This window comes from Priapulus caudatus, unplaced genomic scaffold, assembly GCF_000485595.1.
Source record: "Priapulus caudatus unplaced genomic scaffold, Priapulus_caudatus-5.0.1 Scaffold456, whole genome shotgun sequence".
NCBI classification, from domain to species: Eukaryota; Metazoa; Priapulida; class Priapulimorpha; order Priapulimorphida; family Priapulidae; genus Priapulus; species Priapulus caudatus.
The window spans coordinates 85,762-110,734 of NW_014577517.1; the positions used below are offsets into that span (position 1 = coordinate 85,762).

The 24,973-nt window shown below is 48.9% G+C and overlaps 4 protein-coding genes across 4 annotated transcripts in view; all 4 read left to right on the forward strand.

The window, feature by feature from the left end:
* LOC106810603 overlaps nucleotides 1–4,976 on the forward strand; it is a 17,451-nt gene extending 12,475 nt beyond the window's left edge. Inside the window, exons 2-4 of the mRNA XM_014814009.1 lie at nucleotides 2,519–2,618; nucleotides 3,548–3,777; nucleotides 4,931–4,976. Of these exons, the coding sequence (XP_014669495.1) occupies nucleotides 2,526–2,618; nucleotides 3,548–3,777; nucleotides 4,931–4,955 (348 nt within the window). The 5' untranslated portion in view covers nucleotides 2,519–2,525 and the 3' untranslated portion in view covers nucleotides 4,956–4,976. The remainder of the gene's footprint in view (nucleotides 1–2,518; nucleotides 2,619–3,547; nucleotides 3,778–4,930) is intronic.
* The window catches only part of LOC106810594 (histone-lysine N-methyltransferase 2E-like), a 32,187-nt gene extending 10,355 nt beyond the window's left edge, over nucleotides 1–21,832 (forward strand). Inside the window, exons 4-8 of the mRNA XM_014814000.1 lie at nucleotides 8,936–9,087; nucleotides 16,371–16,630; nucleotides 17,025–17,315; nucleotides 17,800–18,005; nucleotides 21,775–21,832. Coding sequence (XP_014669486.1) covers nucleotides 8,936–9,087; nucleotides 16,371–16,630; nucleotides 17,025–17,315; nucleotides 17,800–18,005; nucleotides 21,775–21,832 — 967 coding nt within the window. The remainder of the gene's footprint in view (nucleotides 1–8,935; nucleotides 9,088–16,370; nucleotides 16,631–17,024; nucleotides 17,316–17,799; nucleotides 18,006–21,774) is intronic.
* LOC106810595 (histone-lysine N-methyltransferase 2E-like) lies at nucleotides 21,833–23,700 on the forward strand. Its single transcript, XM_014814001.1, has 3 exons — nucleotides 21,833–21,898; nucleotides 22,376–22,485; nucleotides 23,100–23,700. Exons 1-3 carry the CDS (start codon nucleotides 21,833–21,835, stop codon nucleotides 23,587–23,589), a joined length of 666 nt encoding a protein of 221 aa, XP_014669487.1. The 3' UTR covers nucleotides 23,590–23,700.
* Nucleotides 23,701–23,884: 184 nt separating this feature from the next.
* LOC106810596 (histone-lysine N-methyltransferase 2E-like) overlaps nucleotides 23,885–24,973 on the forward strand; it is a 10,796-nt gene continuing 9,707 nt past the window's right edge. The window contains exons 1-2 of the mRNA XM_014814002.1: nucleotides 23,885–23,893; nucleotides 24,533–24,769. Of these exons, the coding sequence (XP_014669488.1) occupies nucleotides 23,885–23,893; nucleotides 24,533–24,769 (246 nt within the window). The remainder of the gene's footprint in view (nucleotides 23,894–24,532; nucleotides 24,770–24,973) is intronic.

Genomic DNA, 24,973 nt, shown 5'->3' on the forward strand with positions numbered 1-24,973 from the left:
TCTGATGAATAAACCTGAAGGTGAAACAAGCTCGCTTGTTACTCTGCTACCTAATTATCCCCTCCAAGCAGCCGCCCAGGTCGCAGCGTAGTGAACATCCTCGTCGCTGCCACCGGCTATTCCAGAGGTATATCGGGGAGAGATGCAGATCGTGGCGGCAAAGAACCTCGGTGTGAAACGTGTCGTATTCAAAGAACTTTTTTGCAAGAACACATACGATTTTGCAGGTAAAGACTGGTGTGTCATCATGATTAAGGGACGAATCAGCACGAAACAAAACAGGTAGTTTGAATATATTATTCACATACTTGATCTAGAATTAAATTCTAATTCAACAGTGAAAACTCATGCAAAACGCTGTTAAAACCAGCTGTTGTGTCAGTGTACTCTTGCTCTAATTATTACTCTTGATGTACTGTTACCAAGCCACGCCACGTTCAGAGCGCTGTACAGGTGTAGTATGGAGGGAGGGAGTGAGGCGAGAGCGAGGACTGGTCCTGGGTGCACTCCGCAGTCACAGATACTGCAGACCCTGCAGCACACAACACACACACACACATCGGTTTCTTATGGCAATGCATGTATGGAGAGGAAGGTCAAAATATTTTACACGTTGCGGAGTGGTCGTTAGCAATATCGTGGGACTCGGTGGGCAGGGCACGCGTGTTCGAAGCGCCCGAGCGTGATCTGAAATGTTGGGGGCCATTCAACTTGAAATTGCAAAACCGTGAGTTAGAACAACCACGTGCAGACACACACTTGCATGCTTCATTTCAACGCCGATATGGAACGCACCAAACAAACCTGCTACGCGACGACCCGCTCGGGCGACATGCTATGCGACGACCCGCCTACGCGGCGACATTGCTACGCGATCGACCGCTACGCGACGACCTGCTACGTGTAAGCTCCATCAACACTTACTGCTACGGATGGTACTCGCTGCTGAGCACAGAAACCACATGTTGTATGAGAGATGGCGCAAATACGTTTACCCACAATGCCAAACAGCCCGCCGGTAGCGACAGCGCTTCAATTAACGGTCTACTGCAGCTGACTCTGTGGTGGAGGGTGGGATCCTAGTAACCTGTTAGCTCAAATGTGTTCACACTACACGCGAAACAGTGGAAATGCACAGGATGCGTATCTAGGCAACTTTCTCAAAGGAATGCTTCGTTGGATCGTTATGAAAGTTGCCATAAGAAGGCGCGCTACGTTTAACGTGTCATTCAGATTTAAAGACTGGAGCTGCCCATAGTTACGTAGTAGCAACAACTATTTGCCAAGACAGATAGGGTAAGCACTCTTCCATTACTACGCAGCCTACAGGCCTGCCAAGAGAAGAAGCTCTGCACCTGTAACCAATTAATGCAGCAAAACTACACAATTCTACCAGCCACCCACATGCCTGCCAGTGGCATACAGTTACATGTAACATAACTGACAGTACAGGAATGCCAGAATATACGATATAGAAGCATACCTTTCTGTTAACCAAAAGTTGTGTGCTTTATGAAATTGTCACTGGTGACATTGGTAGCCATCATTACATCCAGGATGTTAGTTCTACTTAGGCAACCGCAGTTCCCATGTTTTCTTTCTAACAGGACATAAAACCAAAATCCATGTTTTAACCCTTCTTTGAAGGTCAAAAGGTTATCCGACACTTACTCTTCGACCCTGGTCAGCAGAACGTTACATATTCATGGTCCTTTCAATTAAAGCATAAATGACTAGGTTCACGCTGAAACAAAAGTACAACTTTTTTCTCAATCGCTCCGTCGCAGGACCATGTCCTCAGAACACTGTCTAAAATCTTGCCCTGTGCCATTGACCCTTTGCACTCCAATTTTGCACAGCTCGATGGCTTTTCTTACCATCGATGCCTAATGACCGACTCACTCACAAGCTCTAGCGTCGAGCCGTTTAGATTTGTGCCGCAATTTCTGCATTTCCTCCCTATACCTTGAAGTTTGACAGGACGTACAGTTCCCCTTTTTTACACCTCCTTGACCTTGTGATCCCTTGTGACCCCCCAGCTTCGACATCCCAAACTCGATTTTGACGATCCCCCCACTGTCGACCGCATATTGGGTGACCGTACGTCGAGCGGTTTAAGATTTGTGCCCAACTGTTGACGGATCGACGGAGGACGGCGGCACGGACGGCACTGGTACAGACGGACGGTGTGACGGACAATCATACTCACGTGCGCGTCGTGTTGCCGCAGGTTTTCGGGCGTACTCACGTGCGCGTACGCGTCGTGTTGCGGCAGGTTTTCGAGCGTACTCACGTGCGCGTCGTGTTGCCGCAGGTTTTCGGGCGTACTCACGTGCGCGTACGCGTCGTGTTGCGGCAGGTTTTCGAGCGTACTCACGTACGTGTCGTGTTGCGGTGGGTTTTCGAGCGTACTCACGTACGCGTCGTGTTGCGGTGGGTTTTCGAGCGTACTCACGTGCGCGTCGTGTTGCTGTGGGTTTTCACGCGTACTCACGTGCGCGTACGCGTCGTATTGCAGACCGGACATGCTGGAGGTGCAGGTGGCGCCGGAGGAGATCACAGTGTCGCAGCATCACCCCGTGAGCTCCTACACAAGCTGCTTCGGCCTGCCCTACCAGGTAAGTACGCCCTGGTGCCGCCCTCCACACACGTGTAACATGCTACACACACCTGACACGTATCAGAGCCATGTAATACATGTGCAACGCGGAATAATGCAGCTGTACACTTACGACACGAATCATTGCAATGTAACACACGTGCATCACCCTCATGAGCTCTTGCACAAGCTGCTTCGGCCTGCCCTGCCAGTATTGATGTCACGATCATCGATTATACTCGATCATCGGTTGAACAGTTGCTCGAACCAAGCTCTTGGTTATCAAAATCCATAATCGATTTCATGGGGGAAAAAAATGAAAAAAATAATCGAAATAAATGTAAAACTTGAACAAGAAAACTTGGAAAAGTAATGAGAATCAGAGATATCATCGCTAGTTCGAGAATCACCCGACATTTGCCGTAGTTACTTCCTGTTGAGGGGCTAAAGCCTAGGACACACTAGGGATTTTATACGCTCATAGGGGCTTTATAGGCATTCAACACCCCGAGTAACCGATTGTAACCGATCATCGGTTACTTGGGTCCAACCGATGATCGATTACGCAATTACAACCCATTGACATCAGTACCTGCCAGGTACGTACACCTGCCTCCGTCGAGTCTCGTCGATTTCCCATGATGCGTGCACCACGCATGCAACGTTACACACAGATGACATGTATCGTGCATACGACATGAATCTATGCACCGTAACACGTACAAGACACGTATCATAGCACATTGATATTAATTGCGTGATATTAATTCGGTGGTCCGTCGTGACAGCGCACATCTTCCTTCCGTATTTCTTGTCCGGCAATCCTTCCTGTAATGTCCAGCGAGCCTCGTCCGGCCGTCCGCTGGGTAACCAGTGTTGCGTGCGCGTCGAGCTGCATTCCAGTGGGGAGGTTTCGCGAGCATGACGGCGTGTGTCTTACGTTCGCAGGACCATAACTACGGGGCGCCACCGCCCCCGACGCCGCCGGCGTCGCCCACGCCGATGGTTGAGCCAGTCGAGGAGGTCGTCAAGGCCAAGGTCGAGAAAGTTCGCTTCCTCGGCGACGAGCGGACGCAGCTTATGCCGGCGCCCCCTCGCGGCGACGACAACGATGGGGATAGGCATCGCGCCGCCGCCGACTCGCACGCAACAGCCAACATACTCGACGCGATCGACACGTGAGTGCTGCCAGACGTTCTGTGTGCTGTGTGCATGCATGGGAGTGTGAGAGCGTGCGTGAGAGCGTTCTGTGTGCTGTGTGTATGCATGGGAGTTTGTGACGAGCTCAGGCTGGTGAGGCCGTAGTTTGTGTGCTGAAGTCTGATGTGGCATGTGTGCATGCCATGGAGTGTTGAGACGCGTGCGTGAGAGCGTTGCTCAGTGGTGCTGTGTGCATGCATTTCGGTGAGTTGTTGAGAGCAGTGGTGCAGAGCTTTGTGCGCCTTCAATACCCCATCCATTCTTTTCGATTTGTGGCCAGCAGAAAGCCGTGCGTTGGGAAGTGTGACGACCGATCGACGTCTGCGTGAAGAGCGTCATGAGAGCTGTTTCGGGTGCATGGTGAGCCGTGCTGCGTGCGTGGTTGTCGCGTTGCGAGCCGTCGCGTGCGTGCATGCATTGTGAGGTGCTCGTGCGGGCATGCGGCATGTGGTGCTCAGAGCGTGGGCACTGCCATGCATGTGAGCGTGCTTGCGTCGCGTGTCCGCGGAGCGGGACGGACGCGGACCTAGCGTGTTTCGATAGCGTGGGGCATGCATGCATGTGAGCGGTGCCTGAGCGTTTTTGCGCGCGTGGCGTGCGAGCCGTGGCTGCGTGCAGCGTGGCGTGCGAGCGTGGCAGCATGCATGCAATGTTGAGCTGTTAGATGCCGTGCGGTGCGTGTCGCAGTGCCGTTCTGTTTTGGCGACCCTTGACGCGTGAGATGACGTGCGTGTGTCAGTGTAGGGTGCTGCCGTCAGCTGTGCGTGTGCGATCGACGTACGTCGTGTGTGGTGTGTAGTCGCGAGCGTAGTGTGCGTGCGCGTGGTTTCGAGCGTTGCGTGTGTCGCGGATTGGCGTCGCGCGTGCGTGTGTGTGAAGCGTGCTGCGTGCGTGTTGATGCGTGGGGTGGTGTGTGTGTGCGAGCATTGTGTGCGTGGTGCGTTTGCGTCAGCGTGCCGGTGCTGCGTTGCGTGCGTATCTTTTTCACCCTCTGCGTCTGCAGTGGCTTAGAGAGCTGTTTGTGTATTGTAACACATACTGAAGGCATGCGACTGTCGTGGTAACGTTACCTTGAGGCAGGAGAGCGCCGATGTAACATGTGTGAGGACCTGAGCGACGTGTTGCTACAGGGGTCGTGAAGAAGGCTATGATTTAGAGATGGAGTTAGTGGCAGCAGCGGCTGCAGATTGTTGCAGGAAGCTGAAGCCATGCACGAATGGTCGGCCAGCACCACCAGGTGCATCTGGTAGGTGTGTTCTCTCACCTCTCATTGTTTGCTTTGCCCCCCTCCCTTTGCAGCCATCCCTCCCCTCCTTCCCTCATCCGCTTTTCATACTCCCTTCCCATTTCGCCTCCCTCTCTGCTTCTCACCTTCCCTATTCCTTCACTTCTCCTCTCCGTCTCTTTCGCATGATCAGATTTCTCCAATCATCTCTTTTAAATCATCTCAACTCAGATGAACTCAGCCAATAACTCAGCAGCAGAACAAAAGGTGTCACATTCCATGCCATGTTATGATCATTTCGAAGTTGTTGTTTGTCACTCATGTCATGGTATCCGACTCATCCTTTCACGGATGTACTGGTGCATCCCTATAACAAGTCCGGGTACGTCTCTCTCTCCTCTCTAGTTCAGCGGCACTTTTTCGCATGCTCAGCAATGACGAACGGTACATGATATGCTGCGACAGTGTCTTAAGTATCACTGTGTCGCGCGGCGCCCCCTGAACGGCGAGCAGTCGCAGATGTTCTCCTCACGACAATCAGTGCACAAATATGCTAGCGGGGGCGGGGGTCTGGAGGGCGTATTTCGTCAGTTTCCGGCAGACGGATGGTTCGAGTTTCAGGCTGTTCAAAGCTGCCGCTAGAAGTGCTGGCAGATGCACGGTGTGTGGTTTTTAGGCCGCGGACAGCGTGCTGGCTGGTGATGGCATCGTTCTCCGCGCCCGCGTGTTGCGCGTGGTAAACCGCTGATCTTTACGCCTCGCTGCGTCGTTTGTGCCTGCCATTAAGGGTTCAATTTTGCGCTGATGTGTTCGTGTTTTTGTAGCCATCTGACATAGTCAGTAATTGCAGCTTGCTTCAATCGCGGATTTGCTGTCCGTCCGTCCGGTACTGTCCGTCCGTCGTCCGTCCGCTCCGTTCGCCTCGTTCGCCGTCAACAGATTTTGGCCACAAATCTTAACGCCTCGACGTACGCGTCAACGATATTCTGGGCACATTGGGGGAGTCGTCACACCACGAGTTGGGATGTCCGAAAGCTGCTCGGGGGGTACCAAAAGGTCAAGGGCAAGAGGTGTAAAAGAAGGCGGAAACATTCACTCCTTACTTACAGTATAGGGAGAAATGCCAAGTGGGGGGGGGAAAAAAAAGGTGGGGGGGGGGCGGGCCGCCCCAAAGGGGAATTGCGGGCAACAATCTAAAACGGCGTCGACTTAGGCTTGTGCGATAGTCGGTATATAGCATCATGGTCAGGAAAAGCCATCGCGTGCACAAAATCTGAGAGGTCAAGGGTCATGGGCACAGGGCAGACGTTTAGACATTTTCTGAGGACCATGCGGTCTGACGGATGCGCATATGAAAAAACTTTTTTGCCTCTCAGCGTAGACTAGCTTTTTATGGCCTTTATGAAGAACATGAAATGTTACCGTCTGCTGACATGCCGAAGACGTAAATGTCGGGTATCAACCTTTTGACCTTCAAGAGGAGCGGTTAAACCATGGATCTTGTTTACTGTCTGTTAGAAAGAATTTGAAAATAGAACAGAGAAAAGAATTAGAGATAAGAAATAGAAAATAAATAAAATACAGGCAAAATAGAAAAAAGATGATATGAGGCTACAATGTCACAGTGAACATTTCAACAAAGCTATTTTGGTTCTTGAAGAGAGTTTATGCTTCTGATCGTATTAATTTCCAAAGCTGGCATTCTGTACTGTCAGTATGTTACATGTAACGTATGCCACTGCCAGTGCATGTGGTGGTGGTATTGTGTAGTTTTTGCCTGCATTAATTGGTTACAGGTGGCAGCTCTCTATTGCAGCCTGTAGGCTTGCGTAGGTAAATGGAAGAGTGCTTACCTATTCTGTCTTGCAAATAGTTGTTGCTACTACGTACGATGGGAGCTTCCATCTTTAATCTGAAGACACTTAAACGTACGCGCCTTCTTATGGCAACTTTCATAACGATCCCAACGAACATTCCTTTGAGAAGGTTCCTGATACCATCCCTGTGCATTCCACTGTTTCGGCGTGTATGTGAACACGTTTGGGACTAACAGGGTTTACTAGAATCCCACCACTCCACCACAGAGTCACTGCAGTAGACGTTAGATGAGCGCTGTCGCTCCGCGGCACTTGTTTGGCATTTGTGGGTAAACGTATTTGCGCATCTTCATACACTGTGGTTTTGCTCAGCAGCGATACCATCGTAGCAGTAGTGTTGATGGAGTTACGTAGCAGGTCGTCGCGTAGCGGGTCGTCGCGTAGCATGTCGCCGCGTAGCGGGTCGTCGCATAGCATGTCGCCGCGTAGCGGGTCGTCGCGTAGCAGGTTGTTGTGTGCGTTCATGCGTTGAAATGAGCATGCAATGTGTGGTCTCACGTGTGTTTCTAACTCACGTTTTTCAATTTCAAGTTGAATGGCCCCCACATTTCAGATCACGCTCGAGCGCGTTCGAACACGCGTGCCTCCCACCGAGTCCCACGTATATTGCTAACACCACTCCGCAACGTGTAAAATAATTTTGAGCCTCCTCTCCATACATGCATTCCCATGAAACCGATGTGTGTTGTGTTTGTTGTTGCTGCAGGGTCTGGCAGTACTGTGACTGCATGCACCCAGGACAGCCTCGCTCTCCCTCACTCCCTCCCTCCATACATACACCTGTACAGCTCTGACGTGCGTTGTGCTTGGTACATACATCAAGAGTACATAATAGAGAAGAGTATGACACACACTGTTTTAACAGCGTTTTGCATAGTTTTCAACTTTGAATTAGAATTTATTCTAGATCAATATGTGAATAAATATATTCAAACTTTACCTTGTTTTGTTCTCTGATTCTCCCTTAATCATACGACACAACCAGTTTACCTGAAAATCGTATGTGTTCTTCAAAAAAGTTCTTTGAATACGACAGTTTCACACCGGTTTCCCCACGATTTGCATCTCTCCGATAACAGTTGAATAGCGGTGGCAGCACGAGGTTGTTACTACGGGACGCTGGGGGCTGTTGGGGGATATTAGGTAAGCACAGTAACAGCACTTGTTTCACTTCATTATCATCAGGAACACAGCTAAAATCAGCTGCTAGCTCGCCGTCAGCACACATTTATTTTTAGCATGCTGGAAACGCAATACACACTGCATATATACTATAATTTGATGCCTAATATCCCCAACAGCCCCCAGGGTCCCGTAGTAACAACCTCGTGCTGCCGCCGCTATTAAACTGTTATCGGAGAGATGCAAATCGTGGGGAAAACGGTGTGAAACCGTGTCGTATTCAAAGAACTTTTTTGAAGAACACATACGATTTTCAGGTAAACTGGTGGTGTCATATGATTACGGGAGAATCAGAGAACAAAACAAAGTAAAGCTTGAATATATTTATTCACATATTGATAGAATAAATTCAAGTTGAAAACTACGCAAAACGCTGTTAAAACAGTGTCATACTCTTCTCTATTATGTACTCTTGACATACATACACTTGTACATCTCTGACGTGTGTTATGCTTGGTACGTGCATACACCTGTACATCTCTGACGTGTGTTGTGCTTGGTACGTGCATACACCTGTACATCTCTGACGTGTGTTGTGCTTGGTATGTGCATACACCTGTACACCTCTGACGTGTGTTGTGCTTGGTACGTGCATACACCTGTACATCTCTGACGTGTGTTGTGCTTGGTACGTGCATACACCTGTACACCTCTGACGTGTGTTGTGCTTGGTACGTGCATACACCTGTACACCTCTGACGTGTGTTGCTTGCTTGTACGTGATACACCTGTAACCTCTGACGTGTGTGCTTTGGTACATGGCAATACACCTGTACACCTCTGACGTGTGTTGTGCTTGGTACATACAGACACCTGTACATCCCTGACATGTGTCGTGTGTTGTCACTGCAGGGTGTGGCAGCACTGTGACTGCATGCAGCTGGATCGGCATTCGCTGCCTGAGAACTACCTGTGTGAGAAGTGCAACCCGCGGCCCATCGACAAGTACCGCGCCATCGCGCTGCAGGTGAAAAAGAAGGACGAACTCATCTACGATGTCAACGGTGAGTCGCGCCGTCCCCACGCGCGCGCGAGTTGACGCAACGCTCGCAATTATGTTAAGCTTTATGTTGGCGAATTGGCGATCGGTTGGTCACGCAACTTTTGCGTTTACACTGCGATTCTCGGCTGTATTGGAAAAGTTGCGTCCAATTTGCCAACGCAAAGTGTTGTGTGTAAACCCAGTGAGGGAGCGTGGATGATCTGCCACGAATTGTTTGGCAGTGTGTGTGTGTGAGTGGGTGGCCCGTTTCGACTCTCCCCGTACCCCGCATCCGTCTCTTCTTCCCTGCACCCGCTCTCCGGCTCCCCGTCAACCCCCATCTCCCTAGTCCCACATTCCCCCCCATCTCCCGGCATCCCCCCGTCACCTGTCCATCTCCGCGCCATCCCCTCAGACCCCCATCTCGCCCGCGTTCACCCGGCATCTACCCATTCCCCGCTATCCCTCCGTCAGACCCCCAATTCTCCCCCATCCCCGTCAGACAGTCAGACCACCCAATTCACCCGTCCCATCACCCCGCTGTCCCGGCGTCTCCCGGCATCCTGTCAGACCTCCGCTCCCGGTCCCCCCGTCTCCGCATCCCGTCAAACTCCGTCTCCTGGCATCCTGTCAGACCCCATCACCTCGCGTCCCCCCATCTCCCGGCATCCCTGTCAGATCCCCATCTCCTGACGCTCCAGGACAATCCTCAACTCCCATCTCGTGTCGCGGCAGGCTGCGCAGTATAGCGCGTCAACATCTCTCCTGCGTGCGTTGCAGTACAGCGCGACGGACAGTCACACCGAATCGAATCTCTACACATGAACGACTCAGCTGCGCTCCCCGGCGAGCAGCGCTGCGCCGGCGAGGCCCGTGCACCCCTCGCGCCTCCGCAACGCCCCACCTCGTCGCTGCCCGCAAACAGCAGCATCAGCCAAGCTAAAAGCGTAAGATGAAGGAGAAGCTCAGTTAAACAAGCTGCAAGATGCAACGAGAGCAAGAAGCTGGAGACTCGCGCCACCGCCGCAACAACATCGCCAACTCAAGTATCCGTGGCGTCGCAGCTTTCAGTTTCATTCTCACTCCGTTCTGCACTTATATATATACCTTGTACAGCTATTACCTATGCACGATACTATATACTTATTTACTTTTGTCTTACTGTGTGTATTGTACTTGTTACTACAGTGATACTTAGTGTTAACTGTGTTACTTTGTGCACTGTTACTTGTTTTGTGAGTTTATTACTTTTCTGTAGATTACTTTAACTATATTACTTATAGTTGTTATATATTACCGGATTAATATTAACTGTGGTACTACTGTTTACCTTATGTCGTACTTGTATCCTGCATTTACTTACTTTCGTTTACCTATGTACCGTGTGTTACTTGGCTCACGATAACTTTCGCATCGCGTACGAGAATACTGCGGAGAAGAATGGAGAAATCAGTCAGGCAGCAGCAACAGCGAGCAGCAGACGCCCGCATAAGCGACCTGCGCACACGAGCGTTGACCCGACGCGAGGCGCCGACGACCTCCTGGACAGCGCGGGACACCCGGACGAGCAGACACAGTGGCGCGCAGCAGCGAGCGCGTACAGCCTGCCACATATCAACACGTAAACCGCCGTGAGTGCCTGTCACAAAACTGCGCGCACAAGAACGGCCATCACATCACACGACACGACCTCAGGTCAGAGCATTCATATGATCCGCCCGCTTTCTCCCTCTCTGCTTACCTGTCCTCTCTCTCCGTCTTCTCTTACCCTCTTCTATTGCTCTCTCTCCTCTCCCTCTCTCCGCAATATATTTGTTAAATTTTAACCATGTAATTTATGGTATATGTATGTGCAGTATGATGTGACATAGTGTGACGCAGCAAAACTGATTTGACATCCCTTTTTTCTCTCTCTCAACACTCTCTGTTCCTCTCTACCGTCCATCCCTGTTATCTCTCTCTTTCGTTCACCTTCCTCTCGTCTCTCTTTTCTCCATAACTACTACTTAATATTTTGTTATATATATTCAGTTATTTCATGCGTTTGGCAGAAGACTGCACGACCGCTGTTTAAGCCTCTCGTATCATTTATCAACTAATACATATCAACGTAATTTATATATTAACAATATGTATATGTTGTGCTGTTCTGCTTCACCTATTCAGCTGTCGATGCACTGCAGCGCGCACTGTGTGCGGTGCGGACGTCGGCGCGTGGCGACTGGTTCCGCGACGGCGCCGTCGCGGCCCTCATTATCACGAGGCAACGCTCCGCAGGACAGCTCGTTGCGAGTACTACGGCGCGTTATGCAGCACGCGAGTGGAGGCGAGAGCCCGCCGCACCACGTCCACAAGACTGTGTAGCTAAACGACAGCCCGCGGGTGGTGGGGTGGGGGGGCGAACGAGCAAATTTGCTTGACATACTCTTGACGTTATTTTTTCTCTAGAGTGTGACAGAATTGTTTTGCTAGCAAGGTACTGAGGTTTGCTCGATTTACATGATTGGAATAAGTCGAAACAAAAAGTTTACCCCCCATGACTAATGTTAAGACCCCTAGCGCAAAGGCTTTTTGTTCTTTTTTTGGGGTGGGTATTTTTCGTGGTTATTCCTTTTGTTGAGGTTTTTTGGTGGGGGGTTTTGGTTTGTTAGTGTTTAGTTAGGGTAAAGGGTGGGGGAGGTGGTAGTTTGTCTTTTTGGTAGGGTGGTTTTTGTTTGGTTTCGGGTTTTCTTAGTTGGTTTTTTGTTTTTGGTTGTTAGCTGTAGTTTGGGGGTCTGTTTTTTTGGGGGGTTTGGTTGGGTTTTTGAGATTTCTTTTTTCAGGTTTTTTTCTGGTGTTGGGGTTGTTTTAGGGTTTTTTTAAGGTTTTGTTTGTTAGTTATTTTTGTTTTTTCTTTTTGTTTTGTTTAGGTTGATTGTTCGGGGGTTATTTGGGTTTTTTTTTCGTTGTTATTTTTATTTTTTTTTGTTTATTTTTTTATATGGTTTTTGTTTATTTTTGTACTCGTTAGTTTTTTCTTTATTTTCTCGTTGTTTCTTGTGTGTTTTTATTTATTCTTGTTTTTTTTTTTTAATGTTACCAACCCGTGCTGGTTATAACGTACCGCCGACGTTTCGCCTCCTTCAGGAAGCCTATTCTCAAGCTAACTGAATTTAATCAGGTTGACACCAGATGTTTGGGCGCTCAATAGCTTAGTCCACACGTGACTAATCCGTATCCCCCCTCGTCCCGGTTAGATATTTGGGTTCGGATCCAGATGGCCTCCTGCAATCCAACCCTGATCTTGTTAGCTCAGCCGACAGATCGATCTGCATTCCTCCCAACGATGTCCCGAGGACTTCACTGTTGTCCTTCGCTACACTGCATCAGGTGATCCCGGCATTCTTGTGATTTCCGGTAGCCGACTGTTTCCGCCCCTATTGAAAGATTTGGGTGCTACGTGTCTACCTCCTTTTGGTTCTTTACCGGGTTTAATTTTCGGTCGGTTTCTCCAATGTAACTTCTTTCACACCACTAGCATCACGTATTTATAGATCGCGATCCGTAATTTGTGCCATGTCTTTTCTGTCTTTAGGATCCTACTAAAAGCCGCTTTTAGAGCTTTCAAACGGTCCACTGTGACGCACACCTGCATTTTTAGACGTGGGGCTGAACAACGTCCCGACCCTGACTGTAGGGCTAGACGATCACGGTCTTCGGGTTTCCCGTGGAGTTTTATGTTCGGATGATGTTTCCCCCGTTTCATCTCCTTGACACTTTATCGAGTGTCCAATTGGGATAGCTCATTTCCCTAAAGCGTTCTTAACCTGCTGACCGCGCTTCAGCTTCCCGGTCCTCACTTCTTCCGCTTAAAGTTTGTCTCTACTATCTAGTAGCGGTCCGTACCACAGACAGTTTTGTGGTTGACTGTGTCGGTGTGAGTGAAGTTTAAAACTGGTCCGTGATTAAATTTCATTATCTTGAGAAAGCTTCCTGACAGTAGGAGAAACGTCAGCTGTACGTTTCATACCAGACGTTGTAACAATTAACTTTTAATCTATATTCTTCTACCAACCGAATGAACTTATTCAATGACCCCCTAGCCGTAGCCCGGACGGGAGTGGGATAGATCTTTTCCTTGGCGGCCGGTTTTTAGTTCACCTTGACATCCTTTCAAAGCATGAGCTATCATGGCGTCGTCCTCGTCCGCTCGTACGTCGTGAGCCCCCGTTCTCGTCCTTCCGTCTACATTTGCCTACGCTCAATCCATAAACACTCAGGAACCCCGTTGACCCACAATGTTGAAATTGGGTATAAGCTTGTACGTCCTATGGCGAGAGTTTTGAACGTCCTATTTTGGGAGCCTTACGATCAGTCAGGCACTACGACCGAATAAGATTCCTGTCCCATAACTTTTTAATATCTTTGGTAGCCTTTATATTGGGTACAGAAGCCGGGCGGCGCTTCATTGGAAACTTTGGGCCTGATGGAATGCCAATGCTAAAATGTGCCATGCGCTGCCGATAATCGCGGCCGTAACGCCGGCTTCTGGCGCGCACAAAAAAAGCCCCTAGGCCGTTCCTTCTCTGAAGCCATGGCCTTTACTCTTGCAGCTATTATGTGCCATACATTTCCTCATTCAATCGTTACTTACTTCTCTAATAAATTGTTTTCATTAAACCCCGCCCTCATCAACTCTAGTAACAATTACTTCGGCCATTTACCAAACAAATCAGACCAATCAGAGCGCAATCTCTACAACCCCTGGTTCGCCTTGATCTGTGGCGCCTGCCCAGTTCGCGAGGCCCTGACTTAGATCGCTGTGATTATCACGCGGTCTGTCATGTGTGAACATGGCCGACGTAATTTACTAAAGTTAATGAAGCGGTCGTGCTTCCCGCTATGATAAATCACAATCTTCTAGCATAGTCAACTAACCGACCTCTGCAGTCTTGCCGGGCGCCCCTGCCTTGTCGCTCCTCTCGCGAATGATACACATTATCAGTAGCACGGTAAAGCCATGTCGAAGGAACCCGTAGGTTTTATTCCCCAATAGCGGCGTACGGGCCGCATTCGCAGCGCACTGCATTGCCATTTTCTCATCTCACCAAAAATTTCAATGAACCTCCTGTTTTTTTCTTCGCCCACCAAATGGTTTTTATTATACCCTCACCAAAAAGTTAATATAAAAGGTTTATATTTTATCATAATGTATCTTTCGTCTAGTCAGTCGACGATATCTCTAGCCACGGCAATTTTTTGGCAAAAATGGAAATTGCCATTAGTCAGTACAGGTTCAACAGATTTTGCTCATTTTTGGTATATGAATGAATAAGGGCTGGCCCCAAAACGTATTACAGGGGTTTTGATATTTAAAAAAAAAAATTATGCAAATTAGGTAGGTTTTGGCAATTATATAGTAAATTATATAGACACGCAGATAACAGTCTGTGGTGTCACACTCGTCTGGTTCGTTTTACAAGATTTCATTGACAATATCTTTAATGCAAAATTGGTATTTCCTCTCCACCCTGCCGATAAAACGTCTATATTAGCGTAAAGTTTTACAAAACATGTCGGAACGCTGCATAACATATTTATTTTGAACGCCATCGCTAAGAAACATCAAAGCGGGTATAGCGCCGTAACACGAAGTAACGAAGTAAACCGCATGCAACCATGCAACCAATTAACCTTTGACAAAAGTTGTGTTATAGGCAGGGAAACACCATTGTCACGTGGTATATAGCAGCTACGTGGAATATCCTCTCAATCTTACACGTTACACATCGGGAGCTCCGCTTTTAGGCAGTGCCTAAATCTGAATATTATAAAAACGTTAAATGGCGATCATTTAGGTGTAATACCATCACTCGCCCACATCTCAGACTTTTACATCTCAAACATTTATTTTCACATAAAAAATTACACATAATTATCAAGAGTATATAATGGGAGTTCTCCCATATATACTCTTCGTTTCTATAATGTACGTCGATGGTTGCTCAATTAAAACCGACTTCTTCTCACTCACTCATTTGTGTCCTTTTTTGTGGTGAGCTACAGTGTCATTGACACTTCCATTTACTTAGACCTTTAACACTTGTCGGATTCCAGATTCCAGAGCAAATCAAAATAAGCCAAAATATGTGAATATAACATAAAGAGCGTAATAAAAGGTACCATAACATGAGAGTGAATCATGACATAGTCGTGTGTAGAGTTAATGGCCGTGTGTAAGCGTTAGCACGAGTGGAAGGCAGACAGTGTGCACCAGCAAAATGCTACGTCCGTGGTTGTGGCCACCATGCATGGAAAAGGGATGGGGGAGGTGGGCAGATGGCCCTCTGGAGATTGTTTCGGAAAGCATATCAAAGTCAAATAATCCTAGAGTTAATCCTAAAATAAGTGTGAATAATCAATCACGTAGAATCGTCAGCTGAGACCCCCCCGCAGCAGTAGTGAGCCGTTGTATGGTGTGTGCCCATCACATATGCTCGACACTTCTGTGTTGTCACCTCTGTCGAGGTAGACAAATGGGAGCGCTGGTCTTCATGCGTATAGTAGTTGGTTGCAATGTCATGATATCGCGATATTTACTCGCGTGGCGGCCCCCACGTTTCGCTCGCTCGCGCGTGGCGATTGTCGGACGCTCAGCGCCCTCTGGTGTGGTGTCTCTCTCCGCAGGCCGCATCCGTTCGTGCTGTTCTACGACAAGTTTCCTGGCGACGTCTTTGCGGTAGATGCGAGCAACTATGGCAGCGACGCGCGCTACGTGCGCCGCTCGTGCACCCCCAACGCGGAGGTGAGTGAGTGCTGCCGTGCCACACCCCCGCGCAAAAACCTCAAATGTCTCTTCCAGGATCACTGTCCTGTACTGTGTATTGTGTCTTGCCCATCTCACTGTCTTACTGTGTATTGTTTCTCGCCAATACATCCCCTTCAGACCCCCCATCTCGGGCCCGCGTCACCCGGCATCTACCCATCCCCCGCTATCCCCGTCAGACCCCCCCATCTCCCGCCATCCCCGTCAGACAGTCAGACCACCCATCACCCCGCGTCCCCATCACCCCGCGTCACCCGGCGTCTCCCGGCATCCCTGTCAGACCTCCGGTCTCCCGTGTCCCCCCGTCTCCCGGCATCCCCGTCAAACCTCCGTCTCCTGGCATCCTGTCAGACCCCCCATCACCTCGCGTCCCCCCCATCTCCCGGCATCCCCGTCAGATCCCCATCTTCCTGCGTCTCCAGGCATCCCCGTCAGACTCCCATCTCGTGTCGCGGAGGCTGCGAGTTACCGCGTCACATGCTCTCCTCCGTGCGTTGCAGGTGACAGCGCGACGGACAGCGACACCGAATCGAAGCTCTACATGAACGACTCGCTGCCCGGCGAGCAGTCGCTGTCGCCCGGCGAGCCCGTGGCACCCCCTCGCCGCCCCGCCAACGCCGCCACCCTCGTCGCTCCGAACAGCAGCATCAGCAAGCTAAAGCGTAAGATGAAGGAGAAGCTCGTTAACAAGCGCAAGATGAACGAGAGCAAGAAGCTGGAGCTCGCGGCCACGCGCCGCAACAACATCCGCAAGCGCAAGGTATGCGTGGCGTCGCAGCTTGTCAGTTTCATTCTTCACTCCGTTACTGGCATTTATATTACCTGTAGCTGTATACCTATGCACATACTATATACTTATTTTACTTTGTTCTTACTGTGTGTTACTTGTACTTGTTACTACCAGTGAATACTTAGTTTACTGTGTTACTTATGTTCACTTGTACTTGTTGTTGTTGAGTTGTTTACTTACTTTTCTGTATTACTTATAACTATTTACTTATAGTTGTTATATAGTTACCTGTGATTATATAACTGTGGTACCTATGTTTACCTATGTGGTACTTGTTATTACCTGCATTTACTTACTTTACTGTGTTACCTATGTTTACCTGTTGTTACTTGTGCTCACGCATATCTTTTCGCATCGCCGACAGAAACTTGCGGAGAAGAATGGAGAAATGCAGGTCGGCAGCAGCAACAGCGGCAGCAGCAGACGCCGCATAAAGCGACTGCGCAGCAAGAGCGTTGCCGCGACGGCGGCGGCGACGACGTCGCTGGACAGCGGCGCGGACACGCCGGACGAGCAGGGGGAGCCACCAGTGGCGGCGCAGCAGCCGAGCGCTGTACAGCTTGCCAACATCAACACGTACACGGCCGACGTGAAGGTGGCGCTGTCAAACGCGCGCAAGAACGGCCATCACAATGACATCGACGACGACCTCAAGGTCAGGGCATCAATGATCGCGGTCGCTTTCTCCCTCTCTCTTACTGTCCTCTCTCTCTCTGTCTGTCTCTTACCCTCTTCTATGTCTCTCTCTCTCTCTTCCCTCTCTCCGCAGATATATTTGTTAAAGTTTTTAACCATGTAATTATTATATTGCTATTGTGCAGTGTTTGACACAGTGTGACGCAGCAAACTGATTTGACACCTTTTTTCTCTCTCTCAATCACTCTCTGTTCCTCTCTCCGTCCATCCCTTTGGTTATCTCTCTCTTTCTTTCACTCGTTCTCTCTCTGTCTCTCTTTTTCTCATTAACTATATATATATTTGTTATTATATATTTTCAGTTATTTTTCATGCGTTTGGCAGTAAAGACTGCACGACCTGTGTTTAATTGCCTTCTCTGTATACATTATCAACGTAATACATATCAACGTAACTTTATATATGTAACAATGATGTATATGTTGGCTGTTTTCTGCTTTCAGGTGATTCAGCTGTCGATGCAGCTGCAGGCGCACCTGTGTGCGGTGGCGGACGTCGGCGCGGTGGCGGACGTTGGCGCGGCGGGCCGTCGCGGCCTCATTATGACGGAGGCAACGCGCGAGGGACAGCTCGTTGCCGAGTACTACGGCCGCGTGATGCTGCACCGCGAGTGGGAGGCTGAGAGCCCCGCGCACCACGTCCACAAGACGTGAGTCGAACGACAGGCGTCGCGGGGCGGGTGGTGGGGGGGGGGGGGGGGTTAACGGCTGCAGCTGGTGAGGGTGAGGGGGAGGGAGAGTGCGCGGGATGGGGGAGGGGGGGGGGCTGGAACAGAGCAAGATTTGTCTTGACATTACTCGTGACGTTGATTTTTTCTCGTAGAGTGTTGACAGAATTTTGTTTTGTAGCAAGGTATGAGGTGGTTTGCTGCGGTTTTACATGATTGGAATGATCGGTCTGAAACAAAAAGTTTACGCCATGACTAATGTTAAGACCCCCTAGGGCCAAGTTAATTGTTACTCAACCGTGCTGGTATGAAACGTACCGCTGACGTTTCGCCTCCTGTCAGGAAGCTTTCTCAAAGCTAACTGAATTTAATCAGTTTTGACCACCAGATGGTGTGGTGGTCAATAGCTTAGTCCACACGTGACTAAGCCTGTATCCCCCTCGTCCCGGTTGATATTTGGGGTCTTGGGAATCCAGATGGCCTCCTTGATCAACGCCTGATTTTTTAGGCTCGCGATCAATGATCTGGCGAATTCTCACCATCCGATGGTGTGCGTTGTCCTTCGCTACATGATCAGTGATCGCGGATTTTGTGATTTCGGTAGCCGACTGTTTTCGCTGGGCCCTAGTGAAAGATTTGGGTGCTACGGTGTCTACGTCCTTTTGGTGTTCTTTTAGGCGGGTTTTAAATTTTCGGCGCGTTTCTCCAATGTACTTCTTTCACACATAGCACACACGGTATTTTATAGACGCAGTGCCGTAATGTTGTGGCCATGTCTGTTTGTCTTTAGAGATGTACTAAACCGTTTTAGAAGTTTCAAACGCGTCCACTGTTGACGCCACACCTGCTATTTTTTAGGTGACGCTGAACAACGTCCGTGACCCCTCTGACGTAGGGTAGGACGATCATCGTCTTCGGTTTTCCCGTGGAGGTTTTCTTTTGGGATGATGTTTTTTCCCGTGGTGTTTGCATCTCCTTGGACACTTTATCGAGTGTCCAATTGGGATAGCCGCATTTCCCTAAAGCGTTCTTAATGTGGCGCGCTTCAGCTTCCCGGTCCTCACTCTCCGTTATAATTTTGTCTCTACGATCTAGTAGGGTCCGTACCACAGACAGTTTGTGGTTGACTGTGTGGTGTGAGTTGAAGTTTAAATACTGGTCCGTGATTAAATTCAGTTAGCTTTGAGAAAAGCTTCCTGGACAGAGGCGAAACGTCAGCGGTACGTTTCATACCAGCACGGTTGAGTAACAATTAACTTGGTTATTTATATTATTCTACCAACCGAATGAACTTATTCAATGACCCCCTAGGGCCGTAGCCTCCGGAGGGAGTGGGATAGATCTTTTCCTTGGCGGGGTTTTTTAGCTCACCTTGACATCGTCAAAGATGAGCATTGTCCATGGGTTCGTCGTCCGTCGTACGTCCGTCCGTCCGCTCTTCCGTCTACATTTGCTACGGTGCAACGATAACTCAGGAACCGTTGACCAACATGTTTTGAAATTGGTATAGTTGTTACTGCTATGGGAGAGGTTTGAACGTCCTATTTTGGAGCACGCCAGTCGACTAGACCGAATAATTCTGTCCCATATAACCTTTTTTATATTTTGGTGAGGGTTATATTGGGACAGAACGGGGTTCATTGAAATTCGTGAGATGCGCATGCAAAATGCATGCGCTGGCGAAATGCGGCCCGTACGCCGCTATTGGCGCGAAAAAAAAACCTACCGTTCTTCTACATGGCTTTACCTTGCTACTGATATGTGGCATACATTCACTTCAATCGTTATTTACTTCTTAAAAGATTGTTTTTCATAAACCGGCCGCTTCATTAACTTTAGTAAATTACGTCGGCCATTTACAAACAATCAGACCAATCAGAGCGAATCTTACAACCCCCTGGTTCTCGCTTGTATCTGTGGCGCTGCAGGAGGCCTGATTAGACTCGCTGTGATTAGTCTGATTGTTTGTAAATGGGCCGAGTAATTTACTAAAGTTAATGAAGCGGGGTTTATGAAAAACAATCTTTTAAGAAGTAAATAACGATTGAAGTTAATGTATACACATATCAGTAGCAAGGTTAAAGCCATGTAAGAAGGAACGGTAGGTTTTTTTTTGCGCCAATATAGCGGCGTACGGGCCGGCATTCGCAGCGCATGCATTTTGCATGCGATCTCACAAAATTTCAATGAACCCCCGTTCTGTCCCACCAAAGGGTTATATACCCTCACCAAAATATAAAAAAGGTTATATGGGACAGAATTATTCGGTCTAGCCAGTCGACATACTTTCGAGCCACGGCAATTTTTTGGCAAAAATGGAAATTGCCATTAGTCAGTACAGGTTCAACGAGATTTTGCTCATTTTTGGTATATGAATGAATAAGGGCTGGCCCCCAAAACGTATTAAAGGCGGTTTTGATATTAAAAAAAAAAAAAAATTATGCAAATTAGTAGGTTTTGGCAATTATATAGTAAATTATATAGACACGCAGATAACAGTGCTGTGGTGTCACACTCGTCTGGTTCGTTTTACAAGATTTCATTGACAATATCTTTAATGCGAAAATTGGTATTTCCTCTCCACCCTGCCGATAAAACGTCTATATTAGCGTAAAGTTTACAAAACATGTCGGAACGCTGCAATAACTATTTATTTGAACGCCATCGCTAAGAAAACATCAAAGCGGGTATAGCGCCGTAACACGATAGTAACGAAGTAAACCGCATGCACACCATGCAACCAATTAACCTTTGACAAGTTGTGTTATAGGGCAAGGGAAACACCATTGTCACGTGGTAATAGCAGCTACGTGGAATATCCTCTCAATCTTACATCGTTACACATGGAGCTCCGCTTTTTAGGCAGTGCCTAAATCTGAATATTATAAAAACGTTAAAATGGCGATCATTTAGGTGTAATACCATCACTCCGCCACATCTCAGACTTTTACATCCTCAACATTTATTTTCACATAAAAAATTACAACATAATTATCAAGAGTAAATAATGGAGTTCTCCCATATATACTCTTCGTTTCTATAAATGTACGTCGATGGTTGGCTCATTAAAACCGACTTTCTTCTCACTCACTCATTTGTGTCCTTTTTTGTGGTGAGCACTAGTGTCATTGACCACTTCCATTTACTTAGACCTTTAACACTTGTCGGATTCCAGATTCCAGAGCAAATCAAAATAACCAAAAATATGTGAATATAACATAAAGAGCATAATAAAAGGTACCATAACATGAGAGGTGAATCATGACATAGTCGTGTGTAGAGTTAATGGCCGTGTGTAAGCGTTAGCACGAGTGGAAGGCAGACAGTGTGCACCAGCAAAATGCTACGTCCGTGGGTTGTGGCCACCAGCATGGAAAAGGGATGGGGGAGGTGGGCCAGATGGCCTCTGGAGATTGTTTCGGAAAGCATATCAAAGTCAAATAATCCTAGAGTTAAATCCTAAAATAAGTGTGAATAATCAATCAGTAGAATCGTCAGCTGAGCACCCCCCCGCAGCAGTAGTGACCGTTGTATGGTGTGTGCGCATCACATATGCTCGACCACTTCTGTGTTGTTCACCTCTGTCGAGGTAGACAAATGGGAGCGCTGGTCTTCATGCGCTATAGTAGTTGGTTGCAATGTCATGATATCGCGATATTTACTCGCGTGGCGGCCCCCACGTTTTCGCTCGCTCGGCCGTGGCGATTGTCCGGACGCTCAGCGCCCTCTGGTGTGGTGTCTCTCTCCGCAGGCCGCATCCGTTCGTGCTGTCTACGACAAGGTTTCCTGGCGACGTCTTTGCGCGCTAGATGCGAGCACTATGCGCAAGCGAGCGCGGCTACGTGCGGCCGCCTCGTGCACCCCCCAACGCGGAGGTGCATGAGTGCTGCCGTGCCACACCCCCGCGCAAAACTCAAAATTGGTCTCTTCCAGATCACTGTCCTGTACTGTGTATTGTGTCTTGCTCTCATCTACGCAGTTGTTCCATCCTTGTCTTACTGTGTATTGTTTCTCGCCAATCTCACTGTCTTACTGTGTATTGTTTCTCGCCAATCTCACTGTCTTACTGTGTATTGTTTCTCGCCCATCTCACTGTCTTAATGTGTAGTGTGTCTCGCCCGTGTCACTGTCTTACTGTGTAGTGTGTCTTGCCCGTGTCACTGTCTTACTGTGTATTGTATCTCACCCGTGACCCGTCTCGGTGTCTCACTGAGTTATGAGTCACCCATCTCATTGTGTTACTGTGTCCCTTGAATCGTCTGTCTCGCTATGTCTCATGTCTTGCCCATTTTACTATTCTACTGTCTCATGTCTCATGCCCGTCTCACCGCATCTCGCTGTCTGGCGTGTAGATTGAGCACATCATCGAGTCCGGCGCGCTGCACATCTGCATCTACTCTACGAAGCCGATCGCTAGCGGAAAGGAGGTCACCATCCCGTTCGACTACAAGTTCCGCGAGTGGTGAGTGTATCCCCCGCGCGCACTCGGCCCTCTTCCCCCTGTTCTCGCATTCTTTTATCATCGAGTTGAGAAGAGGAAGGCACTAGCAAACTGCGAGCGCGTCAGTGGAGTGAATTCAAAGAGGTGTCGTTGACACTGAGTGAAGGTCGTTTCAGCTTTGTTTTGCCCTTGGTAGTTGCTTTTAACTGTAACATTTGTTAGCATATGTGTCCGGCTAATGTTAGTATGTATAGCATGGTATCATTGGTCAGATAATAGGTACCTCCAGTACCAGTACACTCTATGGGATCATTATCTAAGATTGTGAATTTGGGATGTAGCCAAAATAATAAACAATTGCTAAAAACTCATCAGTGATAGCATGACGACAATACTAGTCACAATGAAGTTGGGATGAATTGATAACGGTTTAGGAGCAGATGTCAGGAATATCTCATGCCTTAGGGAGTTATAATTGTTCTCCCTCCCCCCTCGGGTTGTTAAGCCCCACACGCAACCCCGTGTCTGTGGCATACATAGGTGCCATGCTCGTTCACATTAAGTTTAGTGTCCATGTTCATGTGATTGGTGCTCACTGCTCACGTGCGGTTTCATTACTCCCCCATCGTCGGCAGTGAGTATGAGGTGGACTGTGGGTGTGCAACGCCGGCAGCCTGTCCCGTCGCACGCTTCAACCGTCGCTTCCAGCCGCGACCCTCCGCCGCCGCCGCCGCTGTCACCCCGGCGAAGGTCGCAGCCTCGGAGGACGACGACCGCAAGAGGGCGCCGGCGACGCGGCGGCGACGCAAGAGTGGAAAGACGGTGGCGCGGAGACGCCTGTCAGAGGGCGCTGACTATGAGTGGAGGGACTGGGAGGGTGAGGCGCAGGGCGGCGGCGGTGGCGGCAGTGCAAAGGAGACGAGGTCAAGGGTCAAGGCCAACCGACGCAGCGCGGCGCTGTCGCCCGTGCTGCGGAAGGCGTCCGAGGTCGTACCGGAGGTGAGTCGAATCTGCCCAAGGAATTCCGATTCCGAGCGCGCTGTTCCGAAAATGCGATCAGGGAGGGGGAACGTTATAACTTTATCGGTTCGAAAAGGTTCAATTCACACGCATGCGAAGGTTTAACGATTACTGTATTGAAATGAGCGATTAAAAATTGAATAATAGCATTAAACTAACTATTGCGAGATTTTTGCTCAGAAAAACTAAATATAGCTGAATATAGTCTCACCTGACAGCAAAAATATCACTGATTACACCAACATTAAAAACGATTTTATGCAGTTATAGCATAGAAAATAGGAGATGAACACACCGTAACAGCAATAAATTTTATCGTATGCCGACTCTCAAAATCACAAATGGCGCCTTGGCCGAATTGGTAATCTTAAAAACAAGTGCATTTGAGAGAGCCTGTACTATGTCTATGGTAGATAGGCGGCGGCGCCACTAGCTACTTCATACTACCGGCTAGTTTTGAAGATTACAGCAAACGAACTAGTAGTTCGAAATTTACATGTTTTGTGGAATACGAAGGTTCTAAGACATTTTATTGTTACTCTAGACAATTGCTGTTACTCGATCAATAACGGTAGGTATCATGAAAGTGGTGAAAACACTGGAAAACTCTCGCAATAATTACTTTAATAATAGTATTGTTAATAGTAACTAGAGCACTCGGAGAGCACAGACCTCCGCCAAGGCAGCTGAATTCTCTCAATGTGAAATTTGTTATTAATTAATTAATTAAGTGGAAAAATAAATTAATTAAATAATTAATTGGATCCGGATTAGTGCGAGCGTGCAGGTGGGGGAGGACTGTGGTTGCCCCTTAGCCTGTGGTTGCGTGTTTGTAAGTCTACAGCCAGCGCACCTAGTGGAAGTAAACTGAAACGTGCATGGTAACAAACAAACCAACACTCAAAGACACGCCGGTGAAAACATAACCTCCGCCAAGCCCATGGCGGAGGTAATAATAATAAGAAGAGGAAATAGTAGAAGGTGAGTGCTGCTCATCTCTCATATCGTCATTCGGCTGGCTGACACTGGTGCCCTCTCCCTGTCCCAGCCTGACGAGGACGAGCGACCGCTAAGGTCACGCAAGAGTGACCGACGCAAGTCCGGCGGCGGCGAGGCGGCCGTGGTGGCGCCACCGTCCGTGCCGGAGCGGCGGCGGTCGGGCGACTCCCGTCTCGGCGACCGACGGCGGTCGGCAGATGCTGCGGGGACGGACGCGGTTGCCGCGGACGACCACGACGACGAAGGCGTGATGAGTCCGGACAGCGATGACAGCGGCAAGAAGATGGTGAGTCACCGTTTTACTCGTGGTAGAGATATGTGTGAGGGTAGAGGGTGTGGTAGGGTTTTGTTTTTTAGCTCATCTGACATAGTCAGATGCAGCTTGTAGAATCGCATGATCGTCCGTCCGTCCGTCCGTCCGAGCGTCCGTCCGTCCGAGCGTCCGTCCGTCCGAGCGTCCGTCCGTCCGTCAACAGTTGGGCACAAATCT

What these genes read in the sequence shown, in the direction of transcription:
- LOC106810595 (XM_014814001.1), top strand. Translation starts at nt 21,833, where the DNA reads ATGCGAGCACTATGCGCAAGCGAGCGCGGCTACGTGCGGCCGCCTCGT. An exon ending in GTGCACCCCCCAACGCGGAG is followed by an intron (nt 21,899 to 22,375) that starts GTGCATGAGTGC and finishes TCTGGCGTGTAG; the next exon opens with ATTGAGCACATCATCGAGTC. An exon ending in GACTACAAGTTCCGCGAGTG is followed by an intron (nt 22,486 to 23,099) that starts GTGAGTGTATCC and finishes CATCGTCGGCAG; the next exon opens with TGAGTATGAGGTGGACTGTG.